Raw genomic sequence first — 23,969 nt, forward strand, 5'->3', positions numbered from 1 at the left:
CTTAAATGGAGACCATCGCATGTGCAGAAAGTCTCCATGGTCAGAATAGCTGAAAACTGTTGGAAATTTCGACAAGATGTCAAAAAATAATAAAACTAGTGTCAACGTCATCACAGTAATTTGTCAAAGAACATTTTACGTTTTTTTTGGCACTTTCAGCGCGTTTAATCGTGATTTATTCTTTTTTTGGGAGTAAATTTATTAGTTTAGGTTTAAGAAATAAAAAGACTGATATAGTACATTTATTTACCACGAGATCTATTGAGGGTAAGTTGGTACATTCAAGTTTTAAAATGATATGAAAGAAATATAATCTACAAGTTTAATACTATCTCATTTCTATTTTAACTCTGCTTAAAATACAATCACAGATTTTTAAAACATGTCATAAATAATATAAACAAACAAACATTAATATTGTACATTTAGAAATACTACCAAAAAATTTTCGAAATCAAATTCAGCTACAGTTAGTTCGAGATGGTTAAGAAAAACAAATAAAAGTAAGTTTGCATGTAATAAAGCTTTTGTTAATACACTAATAATACAGAACAAAACTTTTTCTACGCATAAAATTGCATTTTCTACCATTTCAGAGATATTCCCATTAGAAATTTTGCTAAATGTGTCGAAATTTTCAGACGACAATATGCCTAACATTACTCTAATTTAATCTTAAGATTTATCACAAAATAGTCGCCTCATTTCTTCCAAAAATTAGAAAATTGGACAAGTAAATAAATTTCTGTACATATAAAAATAAATTTCCCTTCTTACTTACAAACATCCTTATACTATTAAGGTGAATTATTAGAAAAAGTTTTGTGTTTTTACAGAAGTAGATGAATACCAGTCAGAAGAACTAAACAAGTTAATGGTACAAAGTTACAGAAAGGTATGATTTAACAAAAAAGGCAATGGCAGTAAATTAAAAATAAATAAATAGTTTTTCGAAGCAAATATCTTAATATCTATGTACAAAAAGCTAAATCTACCAAATTATTAACTTCCACAAAGGCAAAACAAAAATACATTGGTCTTTTTCTAATGTACTTAATTTAAAGTGATATGATAGCCCTTATGTCTCATTATTAGGTGGTCAATGAATTATATTCATTTGTTAACCGTCTATTTTGTTTTACTGTTTTTTTTAAATAGTTGGCGCCCAACGTGGGGCCGTAATGTGTAATAATAAAACAATCATCTAGTACGTTGGGTGCCAATTGTTTAGCAATCATAGGTGGTTTACCTATGAACAGACACTTCAGGTGTCGAAGCACTAACCATAAAATTGACATATCAAGTGTCTGTTCATAGTTATACGACTAAGGTGTCGTTTTATTGTTAAAAAATTCACAATCAATGATCTATGTGGTTGCTTTACTGTTAAAAGCTGTCTCAAATAATCTATGGTCATTATTATTATTAAACTTACTTTAATTTATTAAATTCTATATAATCTTTGTAATATTCATCAGGTACTAGAAAACCACATACGAATGTAACTTCTGACTGTGTATTCATGTTTTCATGTTAATAAATTTCTGAAATGGTTTAAATATTCAGACACTTTCCATCAAATGGCCGCGACACATATTTGTGCAAAATTTTGAGCATACTTTTATTATTGGAGTTAAAGAGTGACAATAATACAAAGGGACTATTAAGTATGACAATGGAAATATAAGAATCAAAATCGCACACCTACATTTTAAAAAATAATAGAAAAATATGTTTTAAGTATTTTGGAAGAGATTTCAGAAGAAAACGCAGAAAAAATACTAAAAAAAAGAAGAATCCACAACAAAATGATAAAGGACTGACACGGAAAGAGGAGGTTTAAGTATAAGGTCAGTAATACTCATTCAGCAATTCAGGAAAAATGTATGCATGAAAAATCGACGTTACTGACCCTTATTTCTCAAGCTATTGTCCTGAATATCTGTGAAATTATCATCTACGGCAAAAATAGATAAAGGTAAAATTGTTCGCAATTAGATTTTAGTGTGTAAAATTTGTAAAGAAAAAATGAAATGCATTTTTTCAGTTTTTGCACAAAAAATTTTGCAATCCTGCTCTTTCCTTTGTAGCGTGGAAAATTACTTGGAGAAATCACTGTTCTTTAGAGTAGAGAAGAGCAACAAACTTTCAAACCCATTTTCAGAAACCAAAATCGGTTAATTTTATAAAACTGGGGAATGTTTTACAAGGGCTATGAAGTTGAATTTTTTTGTATTCAAATTTATTTTCCATTTTGAAAAAAATAATAAAATAAATCATATATGAATATCTTACTTTGTATTTTTATTTATATTTATAGGTACATTGATAATTATGTAATAGTTATACTGAATTTGGAATATTTTAATAGCAAAAATAAATTGAAATAAAGCAAAACTGGGATCTTTAAGAGTCCTTTTAAAAAACCCCTTGATTTATCCATCTGGCCGATTTTAGTTTTTCACAATGGGTTAAAAAACTTCTTTCTTCTCTATAAGTAGATAAATCACCGACTTTTACAGCAAAGATTTTTCCACACCCAAAAATTTGCAGAAAAATTTTGAATATTTTCGAATTTTTCCGACCAATTTGGGACACAGGTATTCCCCGTTTTTCTTTACAGAAATATTTGAGATATCTTCCAATTGTACATATCAAATTTTCACAAATTTTAACGAATTTTCCTAAAGAAATTTCCAAAACTTAAAATTTTTTGAATATTTTCGAAGTTTCCGACCAAGTTGGGGCAAAGGTATCCCGTTTTTCTTTACAGCAACATTTTGGATATATTTTCAAATTGTACATACCAAATTTTCACATATTTTCCGATTTTTCCTAAACAAATTTTGAAAACTTTTGAATATTATATAATTTTTCGAGCAAATATTATGAATATTTTCGAAGTTTCCGACCAAGTTGGGACAAAGTTATCCCGTTTTTCTTTAGATAAATATTTTGGAGATATCTTCAAATTTTACATACCAAATTTTCACGAATTTTTCGATTTTTCATAAAGAAATTTCCAAAACTTCATTTTACCAATATTTTTCAAGATAGTTTATTTTTACTTCCTGCAAAAATGTTGTATACTATTTACCCTAACATCTTGATAGAATTTAATCACGAAAAACTTTACTTTTATCAATTTATTTCACAGATTTGATACTTTTAAAGGTATTCAGGATAGCATGTTGACAAATAGAGATTTGTAAACTCTGCCTGGATTTTCCACAATAATATTCCACAACTCCCGACTGGAATATAAAGAAAAAACCAAACTTTTATGACTACATAACAATAAAGAAACTAAGTGAACTAGGCATATTTAGGAAAGTTACTTCGATTTGAAGGAGATGTATCAAAAAATGACACAAACCCACAATACCAAGGCTACGAGCGAAGGAAACATCACAATATAATGGAAATCCATCTTGCCTTTTCAAATAGCGCAATTGTGTGAACATACTTAGTAAAGATATGCACTAAGTGGAGAAAATCATATAAGAGGCTGCTGAGGTGTTTGAGATCAATGAAAGAGAAGATCATTAATTTGTTTAGAGACATGAAAATGGAGCTTTTACGTGGTTTATGAGGCTTTAAGCGAAAAAGTCAGTCCTTCAAAAGTGTAAGAGTCTGCAAAAAATATGATTAAAACAAAATAGAAAAATCAAAAAATAGAAACTATGAAATTGTAATAAAACTATTCAAGGCAATGCTGCAAATAAAAGTAAATTCAGTATTAGATAACTTAAAGGAGATTAGTATATTATAATTTATGTCATTGTTATGCCCGTTGATAAAATAGATATCTTGATTTGATTAGCGTTGGTAGTTCCGACCGAAAATAGTTTATTCAAAACTAAAATTTCAAACTTCAAGTAGTTAATGCCTAGATTTTTATCAAAACACTCTCTAGGTCCTAAAATCAACTCAAGATTCAATTAGTGGTGATGTTAATGGAAAAATCTGCGTGATTTCCCCTATACCTTTAGAAGATCCTTCTTTGAAGAGAAGGCGTTGCCCAACAGCAACATACTCTGCGTGTAGTTTAAATCTGAACAACACTGAGTCACGTTCGTTAGTGTGAATGCACCTGGAAGAACATATACCCATAATGACAGCCGTCTGCCGAATGTTTCCTATGTAAACCGTTGTCTGAAATCCTGGATAGATGGCGGTAGCGTGAAACAGCACGGAAACGCTAGCTTGGAAGAACAGGCATGCTTTGGCGTCTTCGTCTTCACTTAGCAGAACCATACCATTCCTCAATCCGTGAATGTAGGTGTTAAGTCCCAATGACGCGCTTTGTCCAGCTCGTACCATCCTGCATGGTACTCTATTGCGGTGAATAGTTTTGACTGCGACTTTCTGAAAGGAACCGTCTTTCATTGGACCTATCTGCATCTTTGTACCTTCTGTTATCACTCCTTTCGTCAACAGTCCACCTATGATTTGACCCACATCTCCAGTCTTGAAGTTCTCGTCAATTTGAAACTCGGGAGATTCCTGAAAAGGATAATCAGGCATTCAATATTTTCATAGGAGTTATAATAGATATAAAACAATACAAATTATGACAAACTCATGCAAAACATTACTACAAACATAAAAAGGGAACACTACTCCCAACCTTAAGACACATGTCCATCTTTAATTTTAGTAGCGACTTAATTTACTGTTCTTTTCTTTGTGGAACCTAAGGATTTTCAAGTACAAGGCAATAAAGAGAAGGAATATATATATATATATATAGGGTGAGTTTTTAGTACGACATCGGTCGATAATTCCATTGTGTTTTTTCATATTGATATTCCTCTCATAATTCTTGTTCTTATAATATTGAGCTTTGCATTAACATTTTTAATTTTTTTGTATTACTTTTCTTTCGCGCGTCGTATATTTATCTCCGACCAGCTATGCCTCACTCAATGTTTTGTCTATTCACTCCCATGTTTAATTTAGATTGAAATCAACAAGAATCTGTTCAGTGCGCTATGAAAGTTGTCAGTGTCGGATGTTAGTAAAAATCTAACACGGTACTGATTACGTACTTACAAATTTTGAAATATATTAAAATATTTTTTGTGAGCTACACTAAATTTGTATTTTGTTGTTGTTTGTGATGGCGTACGAGGGGGAACAGCAACTGTTACTAGCCCTTTGGGAGGCTGTAGAATATGATATGCAACAAGATGAAGTCGATCAATCGGACACAGATGTTTCAGAGTGACGAAATAGATAAAGAGAATGTACAAGGCCCTGCCCCTACACAATCAAATTTAGAAAGATCTGAAAGAAGTGGTAAAGATGGTACTAAATGGTTAGTGCACCAAAATCAAAACAAAGTTGGAAAAACTAGCCCTCAAAATATTGTTACACAGATACCAGGTGTAAAAGGTGTTACAAAAGAAGCCAAATAAAATATTAATCACTGCTTAAAAAATGGACCAAATAAAAAAATAGACAAGAAAAAGTTCAATTGCCTCATACCTGGTAACATTTTTGGAAATATATTAACGCAAACCCGATTAAACAATTTGAATACGCATTGATAAAAAATCTGTGAACATCTAACCCAAAATGAAAACGGTCTATATCGAGAGGAATAATATAGGTAACAATAACAAGAGTCTATTAAGTTTGTGCCCTTCTTTCATTAATTGTGATATGTGTATGTTATTTTGGATCCTCGGTCGCTGATTTTTATTTAAAAGTTTTTTTGAGCTTTTAAGCATGAATGATCTGGTGATAATGAATAACTAAGACTAAAAAACCTAAACGTCAAAAATAAAGTTTTTGAGATATATTATAACAATTAATTTTGTAAAGAACTTAAGAGATTATAGAATAAAGAAGCTGAGTTTAGATCACTATACATTAAAAAACCCACTTTGACTCATGTACACTTTCTTTTGTATTTTTAGTCAGTTTAAAGTATTTTTGCATGCATCTTTAAAAAATACATAGTGATATTTGATGTTATAAAAGGGTTTACTACTATTTCAGTCTACTTTTTGTTCAGAATATACATGGAATTTATTGAAAACTGAAACATAAATTTTTGAACAGTAAACTTACTGAAATCCACTTTTGCTTGAAACAAAACAAAATTAATATAAGAAAGGACGAAATCAATGAAGTCTTTTAGATTCCATCTTTATTACAAGATATTTTAGCAAAAACTTAAGCAACTGACTACTAAATGATTTTTCTAGTTAAAAAAAACTTACAGTGAAGTAAAAACTTTTTGTAAAATGGTATAAACAAAGAACATACTCCGTTTAGATCTGTATGAAGATCTGATAAGATCTTTCTCAGCCTATCTAAGGTTTCCTACCATTTCTAATATTTTCAGTTTAGCTCAATTAATAATCATAGTTATTATTACACTAATATTAAATTTTTTCTTAAATATTAAACTCCGCATACTTTATTAAATATTTTTCTATAGACCACAAGGCCACGTGTTTGAACACACACACACACACACACACACACACACACATATATATATATATATATATATATATATATATATATATATATATATATATATATATATATATATGTTAGTTTTGATATTTCCGCGGGAGCTGTATGTTATATCAATTGTATTCCGGGTTTGACTCCGGACATATGGACACATGGAGTAGACAAACTTACTGCATTTCTAGAATACATTAACAGTATCCATCCCAAGATCAAGTTTACGATGGAATTAGAAAGTAATCAACAACTACCTTTCCTAGACGTCTTAATAATAAAGAAAGAAAACGGCAACATTGGATATACAGTGTATCGAAAACCAACTCACACTGACAGATACCTACATGCAGATTCACACCACCATCCTGCACAATTGAATTCAGTCATAAAAACTCTGACTATAAGATCTGAACGACTAACAGACGAAGAACACAAGAAAGAAGAAATGCAGAAAGTTACAAAAGCGTTAAAAAACAACGGCTTTTCCACACACAGAATCGAAAAGGCACGAAGACCACAAAAAACAACAAAAGAAATAAAAGAAGACGAAAAACCGATTGCCAAAACCACTCTACCGTATATTAAAGGCACAACAGAGAAGATAAGCAGGGTCCTAAGAAAACACAAAATAGAGACTGTCTTCAACACCGACAGAAAAATCGCAAACATATTACCATCTGCCAAGACAAAGATTCCCCTAGAAAACCAAGGAGTATACAAAATTCCCTGTGGAGAATGCGATAGAGCCTATATTGGACAGACAAATAGAAGGATCCAAGTAAGACAAGAAGAACATCGCAATGCCATCGAACGAAAAGAAACGACGTCATCCCTAGCCCAGCATTCTTTAGCTACAGGACACAAAATTGACCTCAAACATACGGTAATGTTAGCGAATGTCGAAAAGAAGAGAAAACGAATTATCAGAGAAGCAATAGAAATAGAAAAACTAGAAAATAATTTAAATTCTCGAGACGATGCCCAAAGATTGCCAAAAACATGGAAAACAATTATCCCGAAGAATAACGCAAGAACGGAATCGACTAACTACAAAAGCCAGCTGCCTAACACCCGTAGCGTCACTTCCACTCGAACATCGACAAGAAGCAGACCATCCAGAGAGACTTGAAAATGGCAAGTGAGATCTTGCCGAAACGTCGTCAAAATGGTTTTTATCAAAACCAACAACATTTAACGCGGAGTCAAACCCGGAATACCATTGATATAATATATATATATATATATATATATATATATATATATATATATATATACACCGGTATTTAGGCGCCACGTCCTTCCGGTAGGGATCTATGGAGGTAAACTGCTGCGTTAGCCTTTTTTATTTTTCTGTACACCGAGCTGGGGCTCGAACCAACATCCGCTGAACCATTCCACAGTGAAGCGAATGAGAATCGGCCGCCTAGCCCGCTTGGCTATCTAACCCGCTTTGTTCCTACCTCCTTGTCACAAATTTAATTTACAATTTTTAGAATTTTGTATATTTTGTAATACAATTAGGTACCTACTGTATCTTTTTTTAAAACTTACAGAAACTCTTGTCTATAGGGACCCCATTGAGTTGATCAAACATGTACACAGGTACATATTTACATATTTATTTTAAACAGAATTTGAATCCAAATTGCCTACAGTATTTTTTACCAACATTCTTGGTACTAGTGTATATTGTTGTGTTATGTTCTACAAGTTGTAAATCTACCATAATATTTGTAAACCTACCTTAACATTAGTGACATGTCAAATAGAAGAAGCCCGGGAGTAAAAGAGAACGGGAGACATTGATACTCAACAGACCGGTCTTTTGGCTCTTTAGAGATAATTATGTATTAGTATTAGTTTATCTTGTAATAAATAAAATATACAGAAATGAGTCGTCTATTATAACAAAAAGCCCACGGAGTAGAACAAACATATATATTCCTTCCCCCCTTTTTTGTCATATATTACATCATTTTGTTATTATAACACATTTATTTAAATAATTACAATTTCACAATATTCATATACCATTTTGCTTTTAAAACTCAACAGGTTCTCCATACATATATGAATTTAAAATTTTACAGATAATCACACATAGGCAACCATCAACACTCTTTGTATTCAATCAGAATCTACAGTTTTCCGGTCATGTCTACAAAACTCTCATATTATCAACAGTATATTCTCCAATTCAACCTATTATTATTGATTAATTATAAAATCATAATTTTAATAAGCCAGTTCTTGAATGACGTCATCACTTGATAGCAAATAATTATCTAAGTTTCTAATAATTCATAATACAATTATTCTTTTTTCTTGAACAAATTAATTTTTTTTATTATACACTCACCTGCACGAAAAACGAAGCACTTGCATTTTTAAAATAAAAACTTAAAATGTTAATTCTCTACAAACTTTTATTATAATAACGTTAACTCAAACGAAACAAACTGTTTCGGGATTTACAACCATAATTCTTGAGATTAAATCAACGCAATTCAACTTCAAATTGTGTTTGACACTCGATTCGACTTTGACAGTTTACTCACATCAACAAGAACAAAAGAATAACAATAGAATGCCAATATAATAATGTTGGATAATCATATATTTATTAGATTGCTTCCATCAGGAGTTCCGTATAGTGGAACTCTAGGGGTAGTTTACCCCCTGCCTGGGATTGATTAACTCGAACTCATTGGATACTCATAATTACTTTATTGGTTCTCTAAGTACAATAATAGAGAAAGTATCCAGTTGACGGAAGACAACACTAGCTTCGACTGTTAACTCTTAATTCTTAATGATCTACTCCCGTTATTTTTACTAATATAATTTGTACACAATATTAAATAAGCTTTTGATTACATTGCAAATTTTACTAGGTCAGCGTCTCGGTAAGCGTGTTCTAGTTACAAACAATCCCTTGAGCAATAAGCAATGATTAATATTATTAAAAGGATTTTAAATTTTTAAACTGAATTATGTTACTTAGATCTGATTTCTGGATGCTTAATTAAATCCCGTTACACCAACAGCTACCTTTGCACAAGTGATAAGAATAGTGTATTTTTTATTTCTGATTTTTTATACATTTTTTTTTTTCGGATAAGCACTTAAGTTTTATTAGAAATTACTTAAAACAGTTTGTTTCGTTTGTGTTTACGTTATTATAATGATGAAAGTTTAAAGAGAATTACAATTTTTATTTTAAAAATGCAAATGCACCGTTTTTTGCGGGTGTGTGTATCATTTAAAACAATAATATAAATTAGATTCTAAATATCACCCTTAATGGGCATATATTATCTAATTATTTTTTTAAAAACTTGTCTTGACGATCTTGTCATTTTAAAACAACTACTACTCCAACTACTTTATAGATGTAAGTATTTAACAGTCAACATTTTACACTTTTTTTTTCATTTTTAAGTAGTTATACTTTTTTATAGGTTTTTCACTGATGATGATCTGATATGATCGAAAACGTTCTGAAAATTTATAAATCCACTTTGGATCATTTTTAAAAATTGTAATAATAAAATTTTATACCATTCTACAAAAAAAGTTTTTACTTCAATGTATTTTTTTTAAATATAGTATACAGCCAACCACTGGAAATTTCCCTGTTAAATTTTTATTTGTCTAGTTGTTTCTTTCCATTTCCCATAATTTTTCGCAGTTAGTGAGTAACATTTTAGCTTCCAGTATATTTTGTTACTTTTATTACCTATATTTTACATTATTTTCCTGTTTACATTCACACCTGAGACTTCTGATAAAACATTGTTATATTTTTTATGTTCTTTTATATATCTAAGCCTTGAAAATTCGATGTAATAAAAGCAAAGCGAATTTTCATGGTAAAAAACGTAAAAAATCTTGAGACTGGATAAAATAAGAGCATCGTTTTGATAATCAAAGACAGGAAGATGCAGAATCTCAACAATTTTGTAAGAAAAAACGCAATGTAATTTTTTACATGTGAATCATCGAAATCAAAAATCAAACGGTCGAAAACAAAACTCAGGTAGCTTGGAAAGTTCAGTAATAACCATTTGAATTGTCAACCTTTGTGAGAAGAAGCCTTAAAAATGGCGAACAGATATTATTGCGTAAAAAAGAACGCAATTATTAGACTTTTTAAGAAAATTTTTTTTCAGGAATTTTTTTTAGGATTTTTAGCTTTTGTTTCATTTAAAAAATATCTTTGATGTGGTACAGTGTTATGGAAGATCCTGTATGCTACTAATTTTAAAATTTAAAGCTTACAGCTGTCTCCTATTTTCATAAATAACTTTTTATGGTATCTCCTATAATAACAGACTTTGTAGCAAAAGTTACTTACCACCCTTTATGTATATAAGAAATTTTATAAGTATCGTTAAAATGTTCAAAAAGGACAAATGCAGCAAATGCAGATGCTAATAAAGCAACATATGAGTGCACGTTTCCAAAATTAACGTAGACTAAAAAATTAAGTTTAACCCTTACCTGCTCCAGTCGTTCCTTTTCCTTAGCGCTTATTCCAGGCGGTAAGACATGTAGGAACTTCAACAGTAAATCCAGTCCTGTCCCGCTTACGCTCGAAACTAGGAAGATAGGGACCACGTTTTCCGCCAATTGGTTAGCCCCAGCCGTAATGACGTCGTCAACAGTTTTTATTACAAGTGGTATCCTTCGTGTTCCAACTTGTTTCAGAAATGATTCTAGGTTTTGCAAAGTCGTAGTCGGTGATGCTAAATCAATCTTTGTTATTACTATAAAAAAGGGTACGTTTAAGGCAATGGCGATAGCTAGATGCTCGTGGGCCATGCCTACAGCTCCTGCAGTACTGGAAATCTGGAAAGGAAAATTAAAACTAAACTTTGTTTAACTATGTTTTCTCAAACATTTAATAATAATCCTTGTATCGGCATGTAAGTCGTACATATTTATTTAATTTTAATTTTACTAGATCGTTTTTCACTTAATTTTTATTTAATCAATTCAAATTCATATTTAATAATCACACACATATAATATTGGCATAATTGCTGTAGATTCTGTACCAGACAGCATCCTAATACGGGTTATTATATTTTCAGCATTTGGTTTACCATGTACCGTTGACCTGTAGATGCATAGCAAATTGTAGTATGCGAACGGTCTCTTACTTATTGTTTCTCCATTACTGAGGATCGTGATTTCCTCCAATTTTCTTTATTGGTCTCTATGTTTAGCTGCTCTAAGAGTTTCGTAGAATGAGTGGTCCGCTGAATTGTTATTTTAGTCGGACCATTTGGTTGGTGACCGTCCTCTTGGATTCGCCGCAAACTCGTTGCAACGATTCAAAAATCTTTTAATTTTTTTTAAAACGGTGATTTATTTCTGCCTAATGATTTACCACAACGGTTAATGGTTAAAAAATATATTTTTGATTATTCTCGCGCAATTTCTGCTCAGAAATGAGTTTATAAATAAAACTTTGAAGGGAATGAAATTTCACCGTTTTTTCTGCACTAAATTGACTGTTTCTTCATCTATGACGTATACAAATGGACCAAATTTTCATCAATCGTCAGATATCGAATAAAAAAATTTTCGGACGGCTTTTTGTAATTGCCTAATGTTTCACCTACGGCGGTTAGTAGTGAAAAATTACATTTTTGATTATTTTCGAGTAATTTTGCAATATATGGTGTATATTTGCTGTTAATATACCATTACGCACATTTTCTGATAGAATTGGTTAATGTAAAAATGTCAACTCTTACGTGAAAACGCTGATAAACGAAAATTGTATGGTGGAAAGTATAAAAAAGTATATCAAATTTAAATTTACAGTCTATCTCCTTATCAATTAAATCCTACACATAAAATGTAAATAGAGGAAGCAGCAATTGATATGACACTGTAATCAATAGCTAAATTATTTATCAAATTGATGAAATATTCGAAGTATTCTGATGAGAGTATTTTTCTTTGAAAAAAATCAAATTATCCACTTCATTAAAAGCCATTGTCAGTCGTTCTGAAGTGATCATCTGAAACTATCATTAAATGCTCTATAATTTCATCAATAACGGATATAATCAAAGAAATAATGAATGTACATGCATTATAGAAAAAAAAACAACTTAAGAAAGGAATATAAGAAATATGATGGAAAATGGCGGATGATAGACTATCATTGATAATTTGAGATTTCATGATTTAAGACGAAGATGAAAAGAAAGGCCAAAAAAACGTTTTAAAACAAAATACAATGCTGTTCGAATTACGATAAAGACCCATGAAACTTTTTATACCTATGTAATGATTTGAATTATATTAGTGCAAGATGGGTTTTTCATCAAACATCGTTCTTATCTTTTTAAGATTACACAAAAAAAAACAAAAACTAAAAAACTTTATAATAGTAATCATGTAACTAAAATATTTCCCTTTAAAAAACTCATAGCTCTGATATTATCAGCAGAGACAATTTAAACAACCATAAATTTGCACAATAATATAATTTGAAAGAAAATGGTACGAAAAGTTCCACGGTTTAATTCAACCAGTATTAGTTTCCTAGATAAATACCATCTTTTACGCTATTATGATAGTTAAATACACGTGAAAGCCATTAGCAGTTAAGATAATCCGTACCATTTTTGCATATATATACAGGGTGAGTTTTTAGTGCGACATTGGTGGATAATTTCATTATTATATAGAATATACAAAAAACTTATTTAGAAAAAATGTAGGAAATGATATTCTCCATACTTGGAAAATATGTGAAATTCTAAAGGGTGATAAATAACTACGTATTATAGCAAACATACAATTTTTTAAATGGGACATTCCATAATATCACATTTATTGATACATTCATTGCATATTGTTATGGTTTATATTTTTTGTTAGTTACTTATTGAACAAAAATAATTTTGTTATATTATCACTCAACACTCAATACTTATTTCTACTTACAAAAATTGAATGTATATCCGAAATTTGAAGAGAACTAAAAATATCTCGGAAAGTAATGAGTTTAGATATAGGGAATGCTATATAAAAATAAAAGAGTATCATAAATACAATATTTCTAAAAAATAAAATATAGGGTGATCCATTTAAAAAAAAAATGAGAAAATCATAGATGTTTTGTAGTTTACTCTGTATACACATTTTTGTCAATAATTTTAATTAAACTTAATTTAAAAACTACCATATATTGTTTACTTTATTATATAAAATAAATAATTGTTTATGCATTACTTCTTTATATACATGGTGTTGATTTTATAGAGATTTCGTAATAAAAATGGTCATAACTTATTAAATACTTTGTATAATATTGCAAAACCCAATACTATAAGAACAAGAATTATGAATTATGAATTACGATAATGAAATTATCGACCGATGTCGAACTAAAAACTCACTCTGTATATATATATATATATATATATATATATATACAAGAATTACTGGATATTAGTGACTGTCAATATAAACAAACAACACAGTTTATTAGGGTTGCAGTCAGAAAATTGGCCGGGATGTTAATGAAACACTCTTATGACTTTTTGTCTAGCTTTCGTAATGGTTTTATTCCTTTTTCAAGACACTGTAATAAGAAAAAAAAATGTACATATTTATAAATAAAATATCACAAATCTTCAGTGCAACTTACTAGTCGTTGAGATTATTTGTAAAAGCATAGACACTCAACATTAATAACACACATATAAAATATAAAATAGTGGACAAAATACATTTTAAAATTCTTTAAAATTTAGGTACAGATAGTAAAAATTTAGTTTGTCATCTTTTACTGATGTGTTTTAACTCTGACACATAGAGAACAAAAAGAAGAAACCCTATGATTAAAAAGTAATTAGGTGTACTTAATATTATATTTCTTTTTAAGAAATATTAGAGGCCCATCTTAGGTGATTTTAATTTTTAAACCTGTCTTAATGGTATGCAACATGTTATGCATATAAGTGTAATTTGTGTGGGTACAGGTAGATATTAATTTTATTTTGGATGTTTTTCCAGTAAGTAACAATAAATGCTCAGTTTATCTATGTCTGACTTTTTATTTATGCAAGATGTACTAGATTTTATGGAACACATTTCCAAGAAAACACGTTTTGAATGGTTCTTTTCCTTTGCCAAAATACAGGAATCCTCGAAATTAAATTCATGTTTCAACGTTAATGCATGTTCTGTCAATGCACATGCATTTATTTTTTTTGCTTTTTATATCGTTACGATGTGAGATCGCCCTATTGTGAAAATTACGAGATGATTCTCCTATATATATTTTGTTACAAATGTTTATTTTATACCGTGTAATAATACAAAAAAGTAAACGAAAGGTTACCTACCAGTAGCATCGCATGGTGTGGAGAATAACCGGTTAAACCAGCTATCGTTGTCCTTAGATATTTCTTGTGCCCCGCAAGGTCCATGAACGTGACTAATTTAGTCGAAGTGTCGCAAATTTCTTCGGCAGTTATCAACTCGCTGTAGCTGTAGTTTATTGGTTGACCCTAAATACATTTTTATTATTACAAAAAGACTTACAACAAATTTAAACAAAACCGTTATTAAAACGCGAGAAACAAAGAATAATCCTTTTGATAAATAATCAAGGAGAGGCATTTGCAAGATTGGAACATGAGAACTGAGGGAAACAATCAGAAGGTCAAAGAAAAATCTCATTGTTGAAGGATCTAAAAGGCGTAAACGAATAAAGGGCAGATTTTGGTGCGTAAAAGAGAATCCACCAGTCACTTACATGATAAATGGGACCATTTATAATTTTATATTAGATTCTTGTAGGAAATTTCTCATTACGAAATTTTTGATTTTTTTTTAAATAAAAAAAGTTATCAAAATATATATTATTATGTAGTACTTCTTTATCTTTGTCTTCTGTAGTCTTTTTTTGTAAAAATTCACAGCTAATTTGTTTATAAAAATTAAGGAATGCAATTTACGGCATTTGGAAGAAAAGAATTCGTACTTTTTGTACAAAAAGTTGTACAAACATTGCACTATAACAGGATCCTCTGTGAATTGTCAAAAATATGGTTCAAATTAAGACTAATAATGGCGAGTGGAGGGGGAACTCACTAATCTAGGCGTTCAAAAAATGAAAACGTATCTTCAAACTACTACAATTGTTTATATCTTCAGATCTACTCAACGAATTTTAGTCTTTCTTTTTTAATTTGTGTGTACTCTTTGCGTACATTACAAATATGAAATTTGTTTATAAATTAACTAACTAATAAACAGTGTAATTTGTTTAAACAATTTACGAAAAAAACGAAAAATTGATATTATTTTTAACTAACCAATTTTTTATGATCGGTACGTTCCACGACTGTTTTGGTTGTTTCTCCAAAATCTCGAATGGTAAGGTGCAGTATCTAAAACTATAACTGATGGTTCACATACACTAGGTAACAGTTCCTCCTCAAGCCATTTAACAATCAAATCTGCATTCATGTTTTCATGGTAATCAGCAGATTTTTATTTTGAAGAAAAAATCAAATCTGCGTTTTCTATAAAGCCTTCTTTCCCTCCTGCATGAAGAATGATCTCTTTTGCCTTCGCTATCTGTGTGTTTTATTGATTTTATGTTGTCGTCTTGCCAAATTCTTTTAATTCCACCCTTTGTAAATATCCATGTCTCATCTAAGTATACGAATGTTGCATTTTCAGATTTAAGTCTAGTATATTCTCTTAAAAATTCAACTCTTTTGTGAACCACACTACTCCTTTCGCATAAAAGTAATCTATTATTTTCTTTTATGAATTTAAATCCTAAATCTCTTAACACTTTCCAAAGGCTAGTCCTCTTAATTTCAGAAACTTGTCTTTCTCTTATTTTGGCCAGTAAAGTATCTAAACTAACATGTTGATTGTTTTCACGCATTCGATACAATTGCGAATTTCAAATTTTTCTCCATTAGATAAGTCAATGCTCCTAGAATATTTACGAGTTGTTTTCTTGTCTTCATGATACTCAGTCACAGTAAGATCTTCTTGAGAATCTCCGACAAACTTCATTACAGTTTTTAGCTTACTTTCACTTACCCCAGTGACTTACAAACTCGTTCAATTAGGTCCACCATTGTCATTTCCATGGTAAAATATTTATGCACATTTGCAATTAATTCATCAATATCCAACTTACGTCTAGGCATGATGGTCACTTGAAACTACCCGTTTGAATACAATATACTGAGTTTAGATCAATATGACAGAAAGTTTCTAACTGTTGTCCTTGAGAGGTAAAATATAATATAACCGCTTACAAAGATCCTAAACACATTAAGCAAATTAGTCTAATGATCATTAGGAATGCCGATTGTAATTTAATTATGTTTGATAAAAAGTTTAGAAATGGTTGGAAACCGTACATAAACAAATTAAAATGTTTATTAATTATTATTAAAATGTTAAAAAACAATTATTTTATTTTTAGTACAAGTATTTTCATTTGAAAATAAAAAGTTAAATATGTTTACCAATACCCTAACTTTAACCATAGAGTAAGTAACATAAATAACAGACATATGGTCAATGTAACCACCACTATTTAAATTGACAAAATGTTGTCATATCTGTATATGTTGTATATCTACTTTGAATATAAATTATCCTTAGCACGGTAGTATTTGTTTCAGAAAAAAATTATTAAACAAGTAGGTGAAAGAAATTTACGTTAAATAACATAATGCAAGAATACTATTTATTAAAAAAAATGTAACAAGAGGGAGATAGAGCGAGTAAAACAGTATTGCTACCTGGGAACCATTATAAACGAACAGTGGAGCAATGTACAGGAAATAAAGTGCCGCATAGGAAAGGCAAGAACGGTCTTTAACAAAATAAGCGCCATCTTCAAAAGTCACAACATATCCCTAGATACAAAAATGAGACATTTGAGATGCTGTTTTCTCTGTGTTGTTGTACGGGGCGGAGGCATGGACGCTTACAGACACCACTATTAAAAAACTTGAAGCATTTGAGATGTGGCTTTATAGAAGAATGCTGAGAATATCATGGACAGCAAGGATCACGAACAAGGAAGTTCTAGAAAAAATGAAGAAGGAACCAGAGATTGTGTTTACGATCAAACGCATAAAATTGCAATATCTGGGACACGTTATGAGAAATCAGCACCGTTACTCCCTGCTGCAGTCTATATTGCAAGGTAAAGTTAAAGGTAAGCGAGGACCCGGTAGAAGGAGAATATCATGGCTGCGGAATTTAAGAACATGGCTTAAGAAAACCTCAACGGAGCTGTTTCGAGCCGCAGCGAGCAAGGTCATGATTGCCAATATGATTTCCGAAACGGATAGGAACCAGAAGAAGAATGAACAACGGGTTAATGACACATATATTTATGTTATACCTAAAATTTAGCAAAGTGTTAAACATTATGGAGAACACCATTAACTGTGCCTTTTACTACAACGCAAGGTTTTCTGCGAATTCCGTTAATCGTTTAAAGGTGTAATTTGGTTGAATGTACTGTATTTTAAGTAGTTTGTTAAGTGTAAATTCTTAGAATTTAGAACCTTAAAAATTTGCAGAAATATTTAATCAGGATATAAGTCCCGATAACTTACAAATTTTCAACAACATATTATTTATAAGGGAGGATTATTTTTATTACGTTAACATCATTTTTAAGAGACCGTTATAATAATAAAGGCACTATATTTGTGAAAGTTCTTAAAAAAATAGTAAATCCCAATAAATTTAAAAAAACAAAAATTTTGTTTACTCCAACTTTATGGAATATTTCAATGTTTTGCCAAAAGCTCTAAAAAAGAATCTCGTTACGTCACTAGGATGCTAATTTGAAACACATTCATTAAACAAATTAATAAATATACTTTTTATTTTCGGTTCTGTTTATTTTGGCAAATACGCTGTGTCCGGATTCTTTAAATATAGGAAAATTGTTTACCTGTGAATTAAATCCAAGGATTTCGTGTGATATTGATGAAGTTCTTCCACTTTGAATCTCATGAAGATGCCTAAACATATTTAAACGAGCTCTGCCACGTCCATTATCCAAACTTCCTTGAGTCAATACACCTAGTAAAGTTGATTTTCCAGCGTCTGCGTTTCCTAACACAGCTATCCTTATCTCGATGTTATTTTGATCGTCAGGTACTTTTCGGACTAGTACTTCAGCGACGCTTCGTCCGTTATCTAGCACTCGCTCTCGCAATATTGTCGTTGTTGCTCCCAGTTTTATGGCCATTTGTTTAAGCGTTTGGAGACTAGCATTCATGTCTCGAGTTGTCAAACCTGCCAAAATACCACTGTCTTCCACACCGATTTCATAGATAGCCTCTCCATTTCCCTCGCGCAATCTCCACTTTAACTGAAAACAAAAACAGTATATAAGATTTGTGTATCATGGTTAGGACAACTTATGGAACCCATAGATACAGGGAATTAAATAATGCTTCACTAAGATCTATGCTATTCAATCTAATCATGGATGAATTCATAACGAGCATCAATAATGGAAGAGGTTATAGAATGAGGAACAACAAAATCAAAATTCTGTGTTACGCAGACGATGCAAAATTGATAGCCCAAAGTGAAGATAGCCTTCAAAGACTAGTTCACAGATTTAGTACAAGAGCAAAAGATAGTACATACCCGTAATCACAGACGCGCAGTCGATTTGACTTCTTGCAAGTGAGTAGTGACGAGTTTCGAGGTTTCCCCCACTCTATATGCCAGTCATAGAATATAGATGTACCAGTATTATGTAGCTCTTCATCATTTCCTGATCCCATTGTACAATTATACCTGTTCTTAGGGAGGATACAGCCACAGCTGCCCTCAACGCGTCATCAATTCACATTCAACTATTTATACATTTAAATTCAGTTATATAATTCATAACCATTAAGAAAAAATAATTTCTGAAAAGAACTGTTTTAGCACAAACCCTTTCACCTCTGACTACCCTGGAAAGCTACCTCCTCCGCAGAAATCAACATCCACCGAACCAATACCACAAGTGAGACACAACGACCCCAGTGCCAATACCCACAAAACGAAACAGTACCTAGAAGCGCGAATACAGCAACTGGAGGAGGAACATAGAACCGGTCAGTCTAGACAGTTTTATAAGGACCTAAAAACAATGAAGGGCAACACGACCAACAGCCCAAGATTTATAAAGGACGATGCAGGACAATTGCTCACAGACGACGAGGAGATAAACCGCCAATGGAGAAAGTATTTTGAACAACTCCTAAATACAGAAAAACCCACAACTACAGGGCAACAAAGACAGTACCAGTTAGCCGAACCTGAAATACCAGGGCCCACACTAGCTGAAGTAAAGTCCGCAATTTTGTCCCTAAAAAACCATAAAGCCCCAGGCCCAGACGGCATACAGGCGAACTACTAAAAAAAGGAGGAGAAAAGCTCCACCTTGAGATAAATCATCTTATAAGAGAAGTCTGGGAAAGAGAAGAAATACCGAAACACTGGCATGAAAGCCATATAGTACCTATCCACAAGAAGGGAGACAAACAAATATGTCCGAACTATAGAGGAATATCGTTAATTAATACAACGTACAAAATTGTATCCATAATACTGTCTAGAAGGCTACCTCCATACGCAGAGGAAATAATAGGCGACTACCAAAGCGGATTCAGGGAAGGTCGACCATAGACCAGATATTCGTCCTACGCCAGGTGTTGGAAAAAAACTGGAAATTCAACCGCGATGTACACCAAATCTTCGTGGACTTTAAACAAGCTTACGATTCTGTTAGCAGAGAAGCATTGTGGGAGACCATGGTAGAAATGGGAGTACCTGGAAAGCTGGTACGTTCAGCACAGGTGAGCACAGAGAACTCTTCCGAACGGATCAGAATTGGCAGTACCTCGTCGGAGGAATTCCTCATTGACACCGGGCTTAGACAAGGAGATCCTCTCGCCTCCCTGCTATTTAATTGTGCACTGGAACATGCGGTAAGGAAAGCTCAACCACAACTGACAAACGGATTTGCCGCCCAAGGATCAAAAATACTATTGGCGTTTGCGAATGACGTGGACACAATTGCACAATCCACTAGAGATCCAAAAGAAGTTTTCACCCTATTCGAAAACGGAGCCAAGGAAGTTGGTCTGAAGGTCAACGAGGACAAGACCAAGTACATGGTGGTTACGAAGAACCCAAGACCAAGGGTTAGACAAAACGTAACAATCAATGAATACAACTTTGAAGTCGTCAAAGAATTCAAGTACCTGGGAGCGATCATAACATCTAAAAAGGACGTGGCAGCCAGGATCATTGCAGGAAGCAGGGCGTATTACTCATTAATGACCGTACTTAAATCAAAAATACTCTCAATACCAGCAAAAATAAGAGTGTACAAGACAATAATTCGTCCCACAATAACGTATGGAAGCGAGATATGGACTCTGAACCAGCGGGAAATGACAAAATTACTGGTACTGGAAAGAAAGATACTGCGTACTATCTATGGGCCTTGCAGAGAAGAGACAACAGGAGAATGGAGAAGAAGACACAATGATGAACTTTAAACAGCATATGGAGATGAAAACATAGTGCGCTACATTAAAGTAAATCGAATAAGATGGGCGGGCCACGTACTAAGATTCAGTGACGAAAGACTCCTGAACGCCACATTCTGGGAAAGGCTCGATGGCAGAAGGTCAGTTGGTCGCCCAAGAAAGAGATGGAAGGACGCGGTAGCCAGTGATCTACGCAAAATGGGAATACAGCAATGGGAAATAGCTGCTGAGGACCGACAACAATGGAGGAAAATAGTAAACGCGGCCAAGACTCACATAGAGTTGTAGAGCCAAATGATGATGACTCTAATTTACTCTCTTTCAACGTGGATAAGACAGAGTAGCATTATCCTATAAAGGAGCTCTTCAACCCTTGCTTCTTAATAACAGCCAGATCAGTATCGTTGATTCTGTAAAATTTCTTGACATTTTTATAGACAGCAACCTTAGATGGTCCCTTCTTATCGATTTGTTCAGCAAGAAACTAGCCTCAGCCTAGTATGCAATAAGATCTGTTTCGAAGGAAATAAATTAGCATCTTCCAAAATAACATATTTTTCTTTGTTCGAGTCTCATCTTCGATATGGCTTCCTTTTTGGGGTTCCTGTACAGCTGCCCAATCTGATGATATTTTTAAATTTCAAAGAAAACCAATACGGTATCTTCTTAGCCTCACTAGAATAACACATTGCAGAAGCTACTTCAAAAATCACGGGATTTTAACTCTTCTCTCTTTATATATTTTAGAAACTGTTTGCTTAATTCGTAAACGCCTACATGTTTTTCTAGCAAGACCTAATCATGACTACTCCACCAGAAATTCAAGCTTTGATGTGTATTTACCGATCCCGTCCACTGAGTTAGTAAAGAGTATATTATATTCAGCAAAAAAATTATACAACCATCTCTCTTTGCAACTTAAATCTACAACTTCTTTCCTTAAATTCCGTAAAATGACAAAAGCCTGTCTATCTGAAAGACATCAGCTATTCCTCATATACCTTTTAGAACCTTCAAAACCCTGTCAAGATTTGTTCAACTTTTTTTTTTCGTTACTGGCCTATAGGATCAAAAATGAAAACAAAGACACTGATTAAATACAGTTGAAAAAGAATAGGAGTATTTGAAGTGAATTTCAAAGTTTCTTTTTGTACTCGCCAGCATTGGGAATTTAAATCTGCATTTTTATAATTTTTTAATGTACATTAAAAATTTTAATCCTAAAAAACGGCAAAAAAATAAATGAGGCAGCTAAATAAAGCAATTTGTAGGAATTTTTATAAATTGTACAAATTCTACCTACATTATTTAATCAAAATATTACAATGAACATCATCTTAAGCATGAATCATCGTTATTTTGCAATAGCAAGGATACATGCCAAATATTACATCACTCACAACACAGTCAGTATTTTAAAAACAGTAATTTACATCGTGATAAAGCAGTAAAAGTAAAAAAGTAAAAGTTTTAATATATAACTCGAATAGTACTCAATTAAAATGAATTATTAAAATTGTATTTTGTTATATAGGGAAAAGCTATTATTCGGTATTATCGCATTCAAATCACTTTTAATTATAAATTTATAGTATGGTAAATTTCAATATTTTCTGTGTAAACCTGACACACTCGAGCGATATACACGGGCGGCAGAATTAAACAGAAAAAGCCCAAACGAGTTTTTCAATTAATAACACTAGTTATATAGGGTTGGCCACTCAAAAGACTCCATCCTACTAGCCACAAAGTTACAAAATATAAATTCGCTATTGATTATGTTAAAAGGGGGCTAAAAGGAAAATAGGAAAAACCGCGGAGTGATACCATTTAAAGGGGTGCGTTTTTGGGAAAGAGCTGAATTTATCCCTATGCACTAGAGTGCATTTGTGTGAATTCTATGCAGTGTTCGTACATATACATAATTTTTTGGCCATTTTCCCCTACTTTTTCGCAAATATTGTTCTATAACTTTTTTATAACAGTTTTCGCTCAGTTTTAAGTAATCTTCAATCTGCAACAAAAGCTCAAGACATAGCTAATTTATTTATGAACTTCTTCCAAACTGTATATTCACCAAATAACAACAACCTTTACGTACCTACCCATCCCTTAAATAGCAACTTTAGTACAAATATTTGTCCTTCTAAGATTCCATGATCGATATTTTTAATGGCATAAATGAGCTGTCCAATAAGTTTACTGCTGGCCCAGATGGAGTGCCTAATTTTTTATTAAAAAAGTGTGTCTGTACCCTTGTAATGCGTTTGTTATATTGTTTAATAGATCTCTGGAAACCTGTATGTTTCCTTATTCATGGAAAGAAAGCTATGTTGTTCCTATATTTAAAAATGGTCAGAAAGACAACATTGAAAATTACTGTAGCATTTGTATACAATCTGCAATCGCTAAGCTCTTCGACTGTCTTATGTCAAAGCAACTTTCTTGGTTATGTAAAGGCTTAATATCTCAATTACAACATGGTTTTCATCCATGCAAAAAATCCACTGCAACAAACTTGGTTTGCTATGAATATGATATATTATCTCAAATGGAAGACCATAAACAGGTAGATGCAATATATACAGATCTTTCCAAAGCATATGTATAGAAGTCAAAGAGTCGAAATAGGTTGTCATCTGTCTGACAGTACCTCAGTAACATCTGGAGTTCCTCAAGGAGGCCACACTTCTCCACTTCTTTTTAATATCTTCCTTAACGATATCACTTCCTGTTTCCTAAATAGCAAATGTCTAATTTTGGCGGATGACTTGAAATTTTTGAAAGTTATAGATAGCTATATATAGAAGATCAAGCCTTGTTGCAAGATGACTCAGAAGGAACTCCACTTAAATGTAAAAAAATGTTGTTTTATAATCATAAAGTCAATAGAAT

The 23,969-nt window shown here is 32.0% G+C and overlaps 1 protein-coding gene across 1 annotated transcript in view; it reads right to left on the reverse strand.

Moving 5' to 3' along the window:
- Positions 1-232: 232 nt before the first annotated feature.
- LOC140452175 (GTP-binding protein 2) overlaps positions 233-23,969 on the reverse strand; it is a 28,048-nt gene continuing 4,311 nt past the window's right edge. Inside the window, exons 3-6 of the mRNA XM_072546279.1 lie at positions 18,467-18,889; positions 14,862-15,026; positions 10,990-11,337; positions 233-4,506 (exon numbers count right to left, since the gene is read on the reverse strand). Coding sequence (XP_072402380.1) covers positions 3,931-4,506; positions 10,990-11,337; positions 14,862-15,026; positions 18,467-18,889 — 1,512 coding nt within the window. The 3' untranslated portion in view covers positions 233-3,930. The remainder of the gene's footprint in view (positions 4,507-10,989; positions 11,338-14,861; positions 15,027-18,466; positions 18,890-23,969) is intronic.

This window comes from Diabrotica undecimpunctata, chromosome 10 (assembly GCF_040954645.1).
Source record: "Diabrotica undecimpunctata isolate CICGRU chromosome 10, icDiaUnde3, whole genome shotgun sequence".
Classification (NCBI taxonomy): domain Eukaryota; kingdom Metazoa; phylum Arthropoda; class Insecta; order Coleoptera; family Chrysomelidae; genus Diabrotica; species Diabrotica undecimpunctata.